Source organism: Bemisia tabaci, chromosome 5, assembly GCF_918797505.1.
Source record: "Bemisia tabaci chromosome 5, PGI_BMITA_v3".
NCBI lineage: Eukaryota > Metazoa > Arthropoda > Insecta > Hemiptera > Aleyrodidae > Bemisia > Bemisia tabaci.
Genome location: NC_092797.1, coordinates 17,061,412 through 17,073,914, shown reverse-complemented (window position 1 = coordinate 17,073,914; position 12,503 = coordinate 17,061,412). Strand labels below are relative to the sequence as shown.

General features: G+C 41.6%; 1 protein-coding gene across 1 annotated transcript; it reads right to left on the bottom strand.

The window, feature by feature from the left end:
- Positions 1-5,825: 5,825 nt before the first annotated feature.
- Dnaaf3 (Dynein axonemal assembly factor 3) lies at positions 5,826-10,502 on the bottom strand. The gene is made up of 3 exons (XM_019058689.2): positions 9,354-10,502; positions 8,126-8,484; positions 5,826-6,946 (listed from the first exon to the last, which is right to left on the bottom strand). Exons 1-3 carry the CDS (start codon positions 9,825-9,827, stop codon positions 6,400-6,402), a joined length of 1,380 nt encoding a protein of 459 aa, XP_018914234.2. The 5' UTR covers positions 9,828-10,502; the 3' UTR covers positions 5,826-6,399.
- Positions 10,503-12,503: the final 2,001 nt, after the last annotated feature.

The following is a 12,503-nucleotide window of genomic DNA, read 5'->3' as shown; positions in this document are numbered from 1 at the left end:
CGGATACCTACGCTACCGAGCTAAGGAAGAACGCCGTATGAACCTTCAGACGCTGCCAATACTCCATTGAAAAATCACGAATTTCCGGGAAAATTTGTAAATACTTTTCTTTTGATCTTCCAGAGAATTTTATTCAAAAAAAAAAAAAAAAAATATCCAAAATGTCTGAAAATTTCAAGGAAAAATATTCATGACGTTCTGCGATAATATATATTTTCTAAGAGGCAATTTGGCAACATGCACGTGCTCATACGGCTTTCCTTAGCACGGCAGCATGTTCAGGACCCAAGGGCGGATCCAGAGATGAAGAGGGACCCTCTTACCTCTTGGCAACAGGTAGAAACTTTCACTCTCGGGAATTCAACACTTCCTTACCCACGGGCAACCTGGAACCCCAATAAAATAGGTTACTAACCCAAATGTTGCGGTACCACCTACATAAATTAGAAATATCCATTTCATCCAACGAATCAAGGCAGTACCACAATTTTTCCGCAATCCCTAAAAAAAAATTTCCGTGTTCAGCTGCTAGGGACAGGGACTGCACGGTTACTTACGAAGAAGGTGAATACTGCCGTGCTGAGGAAAAACGCCGGATGAACATTCGAGACTTGCCAAATTTCCCTTGATAAAACATGTATTTTTGACGAAATTCATGCATATTTCTTTATGAAATTTTCGGATATTTTAGATTAAATTACCTACAAAATTACCTAAAAACCTTGGGGGAAAATATTCACAGTTTTCCCAGTAAATATGGTTTTTATCGAAGAAAACTTGGCAACGCCAGAAGGCTCATACGGCGTTCTTCCTTAGCACGGCAGAATAGGTGAAGGTCATCCAAAACTGCACTTACGATTTATTGATTTAAACGTACCTACACCTGAACAGGAAAAAAAAATCCTAATTTTTCAATGACGACCATGGCCACTAATCTTTTCTTAAGAAGAAGGAGTATTTAGCGAGGCGCTTCCCGTAAGTGAAAAAAATGACGCAATAAGGCGCCACCAGTCCACCACGACAAAGCGTAAAGCGCCCATTCAAGCATACTTGCAAAGAGGCACTGCGTATCATTCCCATTTTCAATTTTACCTACACTCGTTGCTGATGCGAATCTAGAAGAGCAGCACAGACCTCGTTATAATGAAAAATTATACCTCTTGCCTCGGCGGTGCCATTTGTGGTTTAAAATGAACATATTATGCTAAAGAGAACCGTGCTGCAAGCGAAATTATGCACATAGTTCCTTTCAACTTAGATACATCCAAATAACTACCCACGCCTGAACTACTCACACCAGTTGAGAACTGATTGGGTGCCATACGGTATTTTTTTTATACATATTCTTCTGTAACGACAACCTCAGCTTGAAATGATCAACAGTGACTCAGCACTTGGTACACGACTAGACTGAACACAAATAATAAATAAATCATGTTGGAAAGCTGGAATTTTCCACGACTTTCAGAGGGGCCTTCCTCCCGACAAATATAAGAACTGAGGTTTCACCCGAAGCCCTCGATTTCACAAATTATAAATATGCAGGGCAAACTTTAAAATTACAAAACTAGTAAAGTTCCACAAAATTCACCTGGATGCAATCAGTTGCGTAGCTACTATTTCTGGCTCATCTCTCTCTATGTAATATGGAAAGCCCATGCAGGCAGGCCTAACGCTAAAAATTCTAACTTGAAAAACATTACGTTAGGCGTGAACACTAATCCATTCCGATCCCTTCCATCTTTTTCCCTTCTATTGCTTCATCCCTACCCGCGCATTCTGCACCCGCTCAATCCGCTACCCCTTCGCTTGCTCCACCCCCACAATCCCTTCCGGCTTTTTGGCGAATTCCATTCCGCCTTTATGCCTTTTTCTCTCTCTCGAACATTGCAGGTCATTTTTCTCTGTACCCTCGATTAATTTTAGTGATTCAAGTGATTCTTTCAGTGATAGAATGTGACGAGAGCGTTGTGGACAGGGCTTGATGTGTCGGATCGGCGCTTCTCACGTCATTGGCGCTTTATAATTCCCTTTCATTTTTAAGTCCCTTGACTAACGAGCACACCCCTTCTTTCCCACCTGCCGGTACCGTTCAGCAGACATACGTCCAATTAGTGTGTCCTCCAAATCTCCTACGACTTGGCGCTTAAATCAATCGCGCACCAGGTAAAATAAATATTAATTCGGCAATATGGTTCACATTCTGACTAAGGGAGGTTTAAGTAGAATCTTCAAAGTATTATGGAAAAAACAATTTTACTAAATTTTGAATGAAATTTGAATAGTGTAACTTTGGAAATAGACCCTTGCTGGGGATTTCAATGATTTGCGTCTACAAAAAACAATTTTTTTTTGCCAATTTTATTGTGGGTTTTATACCTACCAAAAATAAAGTTTATACAAATAATAGAATTTTTTGTTTCACATTTTGTTCGCACACATTTTTTGCACGCAGTGGAAAATCGAATACGTTAAAATTGTCTCCTAAATAGTGCGATGTTAAGGATCTCTTCAGAACCTTGCCTATTCACAAGGTAAACGATATGGGCCTCCTAATGAGAGGAGAGGAGTTGTTTAATGAGTATTAATGGATACTGCCTTTAGAAGTTCAGATCCTCAACCACATTCCATCCAGCTCCATCTATAAGCTATGGCGCTATGTGATTATAGAGATAGTTGCGAATCTAGAAATAGAAAAATCATGATTAGAATACTGCCGTGCCACAAGGAAGAACTTCGTATGAACATTCGAGAGTTGCCAAATTTCCCCGGATAAAACATGGATTTTTGGGGAAAGTCATATATATTTTTCCGTAATAATTTAAGATATTCTAGATTAAATTTCAATCAGTATTGTCAAAAAATTTAAAGAAAAATATTCACAATTTTTCCCATTAAGTCTTATTTTTTCGACGGAAATTTGACAACGTCTGAAGGCTCATACGGCGTTTTCCTTTAGCACGGCAGAATAAATTCCCGCGCTACGTGGGGTAACCATAGACTTCCTTGCGTTTATGGAGTCCAGCACGGATTCCGGCAAGTTTTTTGCCCCTGCCTTGACGAAAATCGAACGGAAAGTTTTAGCCGATGCTCCAGCGAAGAGCAAATCGAACAAGACGGAACAGAAAATTACGTAAGTTACTTTTGCGGGAGCCGACACCCAAATGTGTACTCATTCCACGATTGCCGCATTAGATGATTATTCACACTTTTCGTGTTCATTTTATTTGTATGCGAATCAAATTGTTTGTGTGTAATGATCGAATATCGATGTTTCCCCATTTGAAGGTATGGTAAAAAATCGATTCTTGAGGCATTCGTTGCGAACACCCTGTTTGTTGATCCTTTTCTATACGTTTAAGTGGCAGATCAATCGATATATATCGCAAAGCACGCCTCGCCGCCGGTCACGAGGGCAATTCAATACGTTCTAACAGCCGTTGAGAGTTGGTAAGATAATGCATTATTTTCTCTCACTATCAAAGCGTCGGAGGCTCATAACTTCATAAATTTTGGGACTTCATAAATTTTTATTGGAAAATTCTCTCTACATTTTGATCTTATTTTCATGACAAGAATTATTATTTTCCGAGCAACGGATTCTCATTAAATGAGAGAAACAATTGCAAAAACTCATCCACCCTTGATGACACTTTCCTTTCATTTGAATTTCAACTTTCCTTTTGAAGGATGAGTGAACATGGGCGTGAATAAGGGAGTTAGGGGATACATTTGGGCGCAAGGGATGTAAAAATACAGAGACTGTTTACACAATTTTCAGGGAGTGTCACATTGAGTGGAGCGTTTCATTGCGAATTTTTTTGACGTTATTTTTAATGAATTAAATCTATCGACTAAAATGATTTCTAATCTCCAGCTCTCTTGACGGTTGCAATACTGGTTCCCAAATTTTTTTTATATTGGAAATGCAAGCGGTAACCATAAATGAAGGGCTTGCAAGACAGGGCGCATAAGTGCAGTATTTGCTATTTTGAGAAATACGTATTTGAGGTTTCAAAATTACATAGATCCTTATGGCAGAAAGCAAGTTCGAACTGTCTTTCTGATGCTTAAAATTTGGAATTTAGGAGCAAATTTTTCACAGAATATGCGGTAAGACTACAGTTTTGCTTGAAATCATTAATATCTCAATTTTTTTTAAAAATTGCACCTATGCGCCTTGTCCTCCAAGCCCCTCAAATGGCGTCACGTAAGTTAAGTGCGCGGCCCCTAATTTGACAACGCTTACTTAATTCACGCTGAATTGGATGATGATTTTTTTATTGCGACCATTTCAAAGAATTTAACTTGTGGGTTGATTGATGGGACAGATTTGCGCCGCCCGACGTTGCCACAACTGATAAAACCCTACGCACGTACGCTAGCACAACGTTGGTATGAAGACGTGGAGAACAGGTGAAGTCTTTAGAACTGGCAATAGTCCAGTACGATTTTCAAATCCAGTCAAAGCAATTTCCACTAAAACCGATTAACGGCTGAGTGAGTTTTTCGCAGTAACCTGGTAGCCCTGAAAAGAGTCCGCCAAAACAGTGGAAAACAACTCATTTGGACGCATTTCTGCAAAGGAACCGGAGACGGGTGGAAAAGAAGGAGTGTGTTCGTTAGTTGAGGGCCGTAAGAATGAATGGGATTTACAAAGCGCCAGTGACGTCAGCGGCGACGAAGCTACCACCGCGGTCGCCCATAATCGTCTTTAACTCATGAGCCCTGTCCACAACGCTTATTTGCCATTCCCACGGCTCATGAGTGCCGCATTCAGTTGCCTCATGGTTCTGTTTGATTTTATGTATAATCCCACTTTTCCATTTTCACCAAAGGAATCATGTCCTTTTTTACATTGTTCCTCACGCAGCTCTCTAGAGTACACCCCATATTTCCCACCCGTCTCTCACCGCAAAAACATTTTGTGTTTTTGTGTTATTTTTGGTTAATACAGGAAGTGAAACACAAACCAACCCGAATTTGGTGTTGATTTGGTGCAGTTTGCGGAGATTTTAGCGCAGAAAACAATGGAGGGCCTGGGAAACTCAAGAGTGGACCGAAAGTTTGGGATAATTTGAGTTTTACCTCCCATATTAACACAAAATGTAGGCTATTTTTCCGTACCGTGTAGTTTCTTTTTGCAGAAATACGTCCATTAACGCTGCAAGAGATTAAAATTTTGAACTGGCTACTAGCTCTTTTCGCGATATCGGCGCATGGACGATGCGACTCTATGCGTCGCTTTTAGTAACGTAGCTCAACGGACTGGTGGAACCGCCTGTCTAGGAGGATGGGCAGGATGGACTCGGGATGTCAAAGAAGAGGGCGCGGGATTAAAATTTTCCATCCGTCGCGTCGCGTCTTCGCGCCCGCCGCACCGCACGCCACTGCGTTGGGACTTGAATGTATTGCGCAATGGTTCGCAAACAAACAAAAAAAACCACACATCTAACTTTTGTGGAAGCGCTGGCTGGTTATTATTATGCTGATCGTGAGAGGTACTTATTTTGACCGTAATACTGAGCACAGCGCAGGGAGGAGTATTATCACCTTGTGTCTAAAAATAGAATATTTACACACAGAGCGTGAAAACAGGGTGATTTATCGAAAATGGTGGGATCCAGAAAAATGGCGATTTTAACTTAGGATGAGAGGTTTTGACGGTTATGATCGGTTGTTTTTGTACTTCTTCTTTTTTTGTTGGTTTATATTACAGTGTACGCATTCTCTCACACTCAATAATCGTCCAACAATCTTCAAACCTTATTATTTTTGGATTTTATGCAGAATTATCAACTCTATATATTTATAAACTTGCGGAATTTTATTGATAACATTAACTAATTTTTTAAATTCGATACAAAACCAGTGATAATAAAAATAATTTAATCAATATTTGACCTGATCAACTGAGTATTTAGTTACAATAACTTCCTGTCCTCATATCGATGCCTAAAGTACAGAATCACGTATCTCCATTGCTGTGTTTAATATTTTTCTGTTCCTATTTTATATTTTTCAAGAGTAACAATCCAACTTTATAGTCTGAAATTTATGCGGAATATTCTTCTTGCAGAGAAGAAAAATCAAGGAAGTTTTCAAGAAATTACGTTGACTAGTTTTTCAAAGAAAAGATAAAAAATTACAGGTAATCCTCAACATCGCAAACGGAGAAACGTGGTTTCATACTTTGGTCATCGATATACCTCCTCGCAGTAACGTCGCTTCCATGCCACGGGGGTGTGTGTACCTCCATTTCCAAGGGAGCCTTGGAAACCAAGGAGTCATAGGAACAGTATAGGGTTCATCCCTAAACTTAGCTATGCCTTTACGTTAAATGAGCAACGGCACATTCTAAACAAAAACGGACTTGTCTTAACAAGAAAATAACTAAAATTAGCTTTCGCATAATTTTTTCTTAAAAACAGCGACACTAAGCTCAGAAAATTTCTGTCCAGGCACCCTCTCATACTGATGCTCGGTTGCCAGCTCCTCAACCTTACTCTCGTATTTCGAATGATCGTCCTTCGAATAGTGCACTAAAAGCGAGCTGCTTTCCACCAGAAGAACCCCTTGCGTTGATCCCGACTTGAGGAGGTCGCTCGAAGCGACGTGGTCGACTAGATTGTGCCCGACCCAAATCACATCGAAAAAATCCACATACTTCTCCGGTAAAGCACGGAATGTTTTACACGGCAGGAAATTAATCGTGACTCCCGGAAGTTGAACGCTTTCATGATCGGTTTCCGGAACTATTTTGTTTTCGGCGTCGTCTCGTCCCAGAGGCAGCTTCTCGATCTCTATATTCTTCTGTTCGATTATCGTAACTCCGAGGTTTAGGTCTTCCGAGGTATCAGTATGCACGTAAGGCGCTCCGTTCTCGATTTCGTGGAACATTCGCAGCAACTTCCTTTCGAATAAATCCGTGCTTCTTTTCATATACCTGTAAATTAAATAGAGCTTTAATTCATCAAAGAACTCAAAAAGAGCAGGAAAAATTTCTCCTAGCTTACAGTATCTTCGAAGAGACTATGCTGCCATTGCGATGATAAGCATCAAAATTACGTGCTCAATGCCCATGCACGGTGGATCAAGTCAGTGAGAGAAGTCGGAAAATGTCTGGAAACTTTGAAACCTTATATTTTCGAAAATATGAATAAAAAATGTTCAAGAGTGGTGCCATTGGTTTTCCCGTGAGATTTCTTTTTCAAAAACACCCTTTGAAATTTAATTTTTGACGAAATAAACATAAAAATTTGAAATTATAGCGACAGATTTTAGGTTCGACCTTTTCTGTAACGTTCCACTGTGCCACGTATCACAAGCTGCGATAAATTGCGAGTAAATCGTAAAATTGAGGACATCTTTGGTCAAAGGGCCATTAAGGCTTGCAATGCCGCTAAAATGAAGCGGCTGAAGTATTATATCGTGTAATATTTATGATCAATTTGAATAATTATACTCCTATCTCCTATGTCTTCTTCCCAACTTAGGCTCTGAATTTTTCCTCATTGTCATTTTACTGTGTACTAATTTGGGCGAAGAGAAGTTCATTCTCCGACAAATGATAAACTGCACTATCTTACAAGTTGCATCTTGCATTGCAAGACCCACATCAGGCCCATTCATCGGAAATGTATACGACCACATCGGAGTGTAGTCTATGTTGCCGAACTACTAATTGAAGGGGTTTCTCTTGCTGACAGTCAACGCAAGATTGAAATGGTCGAAGGACTAAGATTGATGAACTAAGTATAGGGTCTCTCGTGGGTTGCCGTTTGTCAGTCTACTAAGTACTACCTATACCTCATTTGTCCATTGTAACCACTCGCTTCCACCGATTTAATCCCTTGAAATCCCTATTGTCTTCCTTGTCTATCGCTTTGTCTACCAATTTCAACAATCACGGTGCTAGTATCATCTCTGCACTGAAAAAAAATACTCCGGCCGTGGAAGCTATACTTACGGGCTATACACATATCGTTCGCGTTCCGCGCTCAGAGGCCGAAAGTTCTGGGCACTCGGAGCAGTCGAAGCTACGGCTCCAACTCCCGGAACTTTCGCCGGAACGAACGGCACATCTAGCATTCTACAAAGCCCAACTTGTTTTCAGTGTGCTCACCTTTTCTCAAAAGTCGTCTTCAGCAACTCCTCGTCCTCGCAGCTGACGGTGAGGCCGAAAGCAGCGAAGGGTCCGTTGACGACGCTGCCCATGAGTCCGCAGCACCGGATCTGGCTGCCGACCCTGTGGATGCCGGAGACGAGGGTGGGGTTCGGCTCGGAGGTCTCCGTCTCGAGCCAGGTGAAGGCGACGCCGCTCTTCCGCCAGTAGCGGTACTCCTGCGAGCTGATCACCCCGCAGCCCGGCATCCCCTTGAGCTTCATCTGGAGGTCCCAGTCGAACACCCCCTCGCGGAAGTCGTAGCGCGCTCCCAGACTGTGCCGCAGCTTCTCGTCCCACCCTCGCACCGGGTTGAACGCCTATGATCATACCAAAGTACCTAACTTCAGTGTGGTAAAATTGTAAACGATAACTTCAGAAATAGATCCTTACAAATAATTTAAATTATTTTCCTCCGTAAAAATTACAAAAACAGCAAAATAAAATAATTTTAACCCTTATGCAAGGACGCTCCTTTTTAAACGGGTCAGTTTCGCTGGTCACAGAATCGTGTATTGGTGATTGATTCTTGAAAACTAGCTAAAAATAATACGATCTGTCCAAACAAAAACTTTCTAAGTTCAATATTAACCGAGATATCGCACTTTAAAAAATTCGAGTTTATGACATCAGCCACCGCGGTAGTGGCACCCTTAGTTTCTTCTATCTTGCTTTCATCCAAGTTTCATGTTGAGTAACCAGTAAATCGCTGACTGATTAAAGCAAAGTGGAAGAAATGAAGGGTGTCTACCCCGGTGGATGACGCCATAAACCAAATTTTTCAAAGCGCGATATCTTGGTCAAAATTTAACGTAGAAACTGTTTGTACAGATCTTATTAATTTTAGCTAATTTGCAAGAATCAAGCATCAAACAAGATTATTTGACCAGCGCAACTGACCCATTCCGAGGGTAGATATATGTATTTACTCGGTTTTGAATCCATTATTGTGCACCACATTTGAAAACGGCTTCTTAACTTTGACCACGCCATCCTTAGTATAAAGGTTAGGTAGTTACCAACCTTGCAAGTTCAGGGTAATAAACGTCAAAGGTTGGCAACAACCCCTTCTCACCCGCTCCCGCCTCCTCCCACCTAGAGTTGCCACCATTTTTTTGGATCCTAAGAGCTCCATAAAACCCAGTGTCAATACTCTCTCTATAAAGGTACTCTAATTCGCCTTACTTACCTTATTTTTCATGAAGAAAGAAAACACATTTTCGAGGGTGTCGATCTCTTTGTACTGGAGCAAGGACAAATTGAGCGCAGGGATGGCACGTCTCGCGTCCGGGTCGGTGAGGAACTTGACGAGGAAGGCCGCCCTCTGTCGGAGATAATCCAGAGTCCTCGGCCTCACCAACGTGTTCCCGTAGATCTCCATCCAGAGCCGGGGCTTTTCCGCCGGACCCACCGTCTCCCCCAGCTCCAGCGCCGTCGTCAGGAGCAGAAGCTGCCGCCCGTATTGCTCCTCGACTACTTCGAGCACGAAGAAGTTAATTCGGCGGTCGGCGTGGGTGTAGCGCTTGGCCAGCGTTTGCAGGACGTGTCGGCAGTCGAAGCTCCCTGTGATGAGGATGTTCACCTCCTCGGAGGTCTTGCAGGTCACCGAGAGGCTCTCCAGAACAGAGAGCAGGTCCAGGGCTGGACTTAGGCCCCAGTACATTATACCACATCTATTTACAGGACCTCTCTCAGAAATGCTAGTGAACTGGGTAGATGTAGAAGATTTTCATTTTCCAGTTTGATGAGTCTACAAATCCTTTCCATTCCATTTCAATGTTGCCTACATTCTCTAGTGCAGTCCTATCAGCGTGTTAGTTTCATTTAATTAAATGGAGTCTTGATGGATCAGAAATTCCTTTTTTGTCAAAAGTTTTACTCAGAGGATTGCCATGATTATATTAAAAAAAAGTGTGCAAAATACAAATCCTGATTTATGTCTGTGATTTGAGGACTGTTTCGTTACTTTCCGCACTTACGTCGTTTAATATTAATGAGTCATCCGGACATGAAGTTAAAAGAGTTGTTGCCGCATGCCGTGTGAGATGATGAAAGAGAAACCTTTATCGTGCTTTTTCTAAACAAGGCAAAAAAAAAAAAGAATCTTTGAAAGAAACTTTACCAGAAAAACTGATTTGGTGAAATTTACTCGAAAACGAAAGAGTCCTCACAATCAGGAAGGATCTGTTGAATTCAAAATATTGTTCTCAGCGCGCAAGCTTTTACATTACTTCACTTCACAATCAAGTTTTCACATGTTCCGTCCAATTCAAGAATCAGAACTTAGACTGTTGGCATAACATAAATGAAAACTAAATCGGTTTGAGCTCCAAAAAAGATCGGGAGCCTTACACGAGAAGTAACACGAAAATACCATGCGAGATAAAAACATAACGTTAAAAAATAACAAACTCTCGTTACCATGACAACGCGGTTCTAATTCCAGAGCGTGCGGAGCTATGTAGGGAAAGTAGGGATAAGAAGTATTAAGTAGTAATATTAGTAGTATTAGTACCTAGTACTATACGTTTATTTTAAAGTCGTGCCTTAGCATCTTAGGTCATTAAAGTGCGAGGTAGTAAAGGAATGAATATCTCCTTCGATGAGAACTCAGGAGACTGAGTTTTTCCCCACTCGTTTTCTGATGGCAGCGATCAGAATTGGACTACATTTTGTAATTAGGAACTATAATTTCTGACTCATCCATGAAAACACGTATGTGCACGGGAAAGCTAATGGTACTTATGCGGTATGTGAACTGAGCCAGAAATTGTAGTTTCTAGTTATAAAATGTAGTCCAATTGTGAGGCGTCTCCTCCAATTTTCGTTCCAAGATTTTTCACCAAAAAGATACATTGTTTAAATGGTTGATGCGAGGTCTCTAAAATATATTGTCTCAGATCCTACGGGGTGATCCAAAAATCCTACACCACTAGCCCCGAAAATCACCCCAGTGACTTTTGAACAAATTGAGATAGAGGCTTGAAATTGCGTGAGTGCTACTAGGTCAATGGAAACGTTTATTAGGAACCCCATAAATTTTGCATAGACTATCCCGAGAAAGAGCAAGAACCCTACGGGTTGTACTGCCGTGTTGAGGAAAAACGTCGTATAACCCTTGAGGCGTTGCCAAATTTCCTTTGACAAGACACTAATTTTCAAAAAAATTTGCGAATAATTTTCTTCCAATTTCTCAAGTAATTTTGTTCGTATAGTTTGATCTAAAAAATCTAAATATTTCAAGGAAAAATATTGATAATTCTCCTCAAAAATAAGCATTTAATCGGAGGAAATTTTGCAATTCTCGAATGTTTATACGGCGTCCTTCCTTAGCACGGCAGCCTAGGGGTTGTAGTGGTGGAGCGGTGCTTTTGGATCACCCTGTATAACTGAGCCTGCCCCGAACCCTCGAAGGGGCGGAGCCCACACCACCTCCATCTTGGCAGGGAGCACGCGAGTGGACGTTCTCCCATCGCTCGATTAATTTTAATTATCCATATCCAATATTCGCATGATTTATTTGTTTATGACAATGGAAGCGTGCATTCGTTCACACTTCGCATATCATTACCGTCTCCGGCGCTGACTTATTAACACTGCCTCGTTATTACAAAACGGGGCCAAGTCTCTATCACGGGAGGACATGATAACTCACCGCACCGCGCACCTGACTTGCACTTGACACACACGCGAAATAAATTCTGTAAAGTTACGGAAAAACGCCGTAAGAACGTTATGATGTTGCCAAAATTCTTCCGGTGAAATACCTAATATCGAGGTGAGTGAGGTGCCGTCCCTAAATTACGTAACGCACTAGGGGGAGGGGAGTCTAGGAGAGCGTTACGCTATTTTGTTTTTACGTGTCAAAGGATGGGGATCTACGCCACACAAGAGTTACAAGGAGGAGTGGGGAGGGGGGGGGGGCAAAAATGCCCAAAAAGTGCGTTACGTACACAGCTTCCACCGGTACTGAAATATACTTAGGACGAGTCGCTCGAGTCTCAGCGCCTCCGATTGAACAGTGGTGTGGTTTAGCTTCATCGACGGTTGTTGCAACTCTGTGTAAAATTCGGCCTCTAATCTGCTCCTTCTCTCCCTTTCGCAATCTTTTACGAAACATTCACGCTGTTTTTTACCGGGAGGAACCCCATTGAAAACTTGTAAGGGCAACCGATTTTAAGGCTTGGGCGAAGTTCCTTGATTTTTCCAAGTTTTCAATGACATCTCAAATACTTGCGTCTCTGTCAAGGGAAACAATTCACGAGCAATCCAGGGAATTTGTCTTTTTTTAGAGTAAATTAGGCAACATTCGAATGATCATACGGCGTTTTACTTAAGC

Coding starts and splice junctions, on each gene's coding strand:
- Dnaaf3 (XM_019058689.2), bottom strand. CDS start 9,827: ATGTACTGGGGCCTAAGTCCAGCCCTGGACCTGCTCTCTGTTCTGGAG. Junction 8,485..9,353: donor CTTTCTTCATGAAAAATAAG/GTAAGTAAGGCG, acceptor GTATGATCATAG/GCGTTCAACCCGGTGCGAGG. Junction 6,947..8,125: donor AAGACGACTTTTGAGAAAAG/GTGAGCACACTG, acceptor TTTAATTTACAG/GTATATGAAAAGAAGCACGG.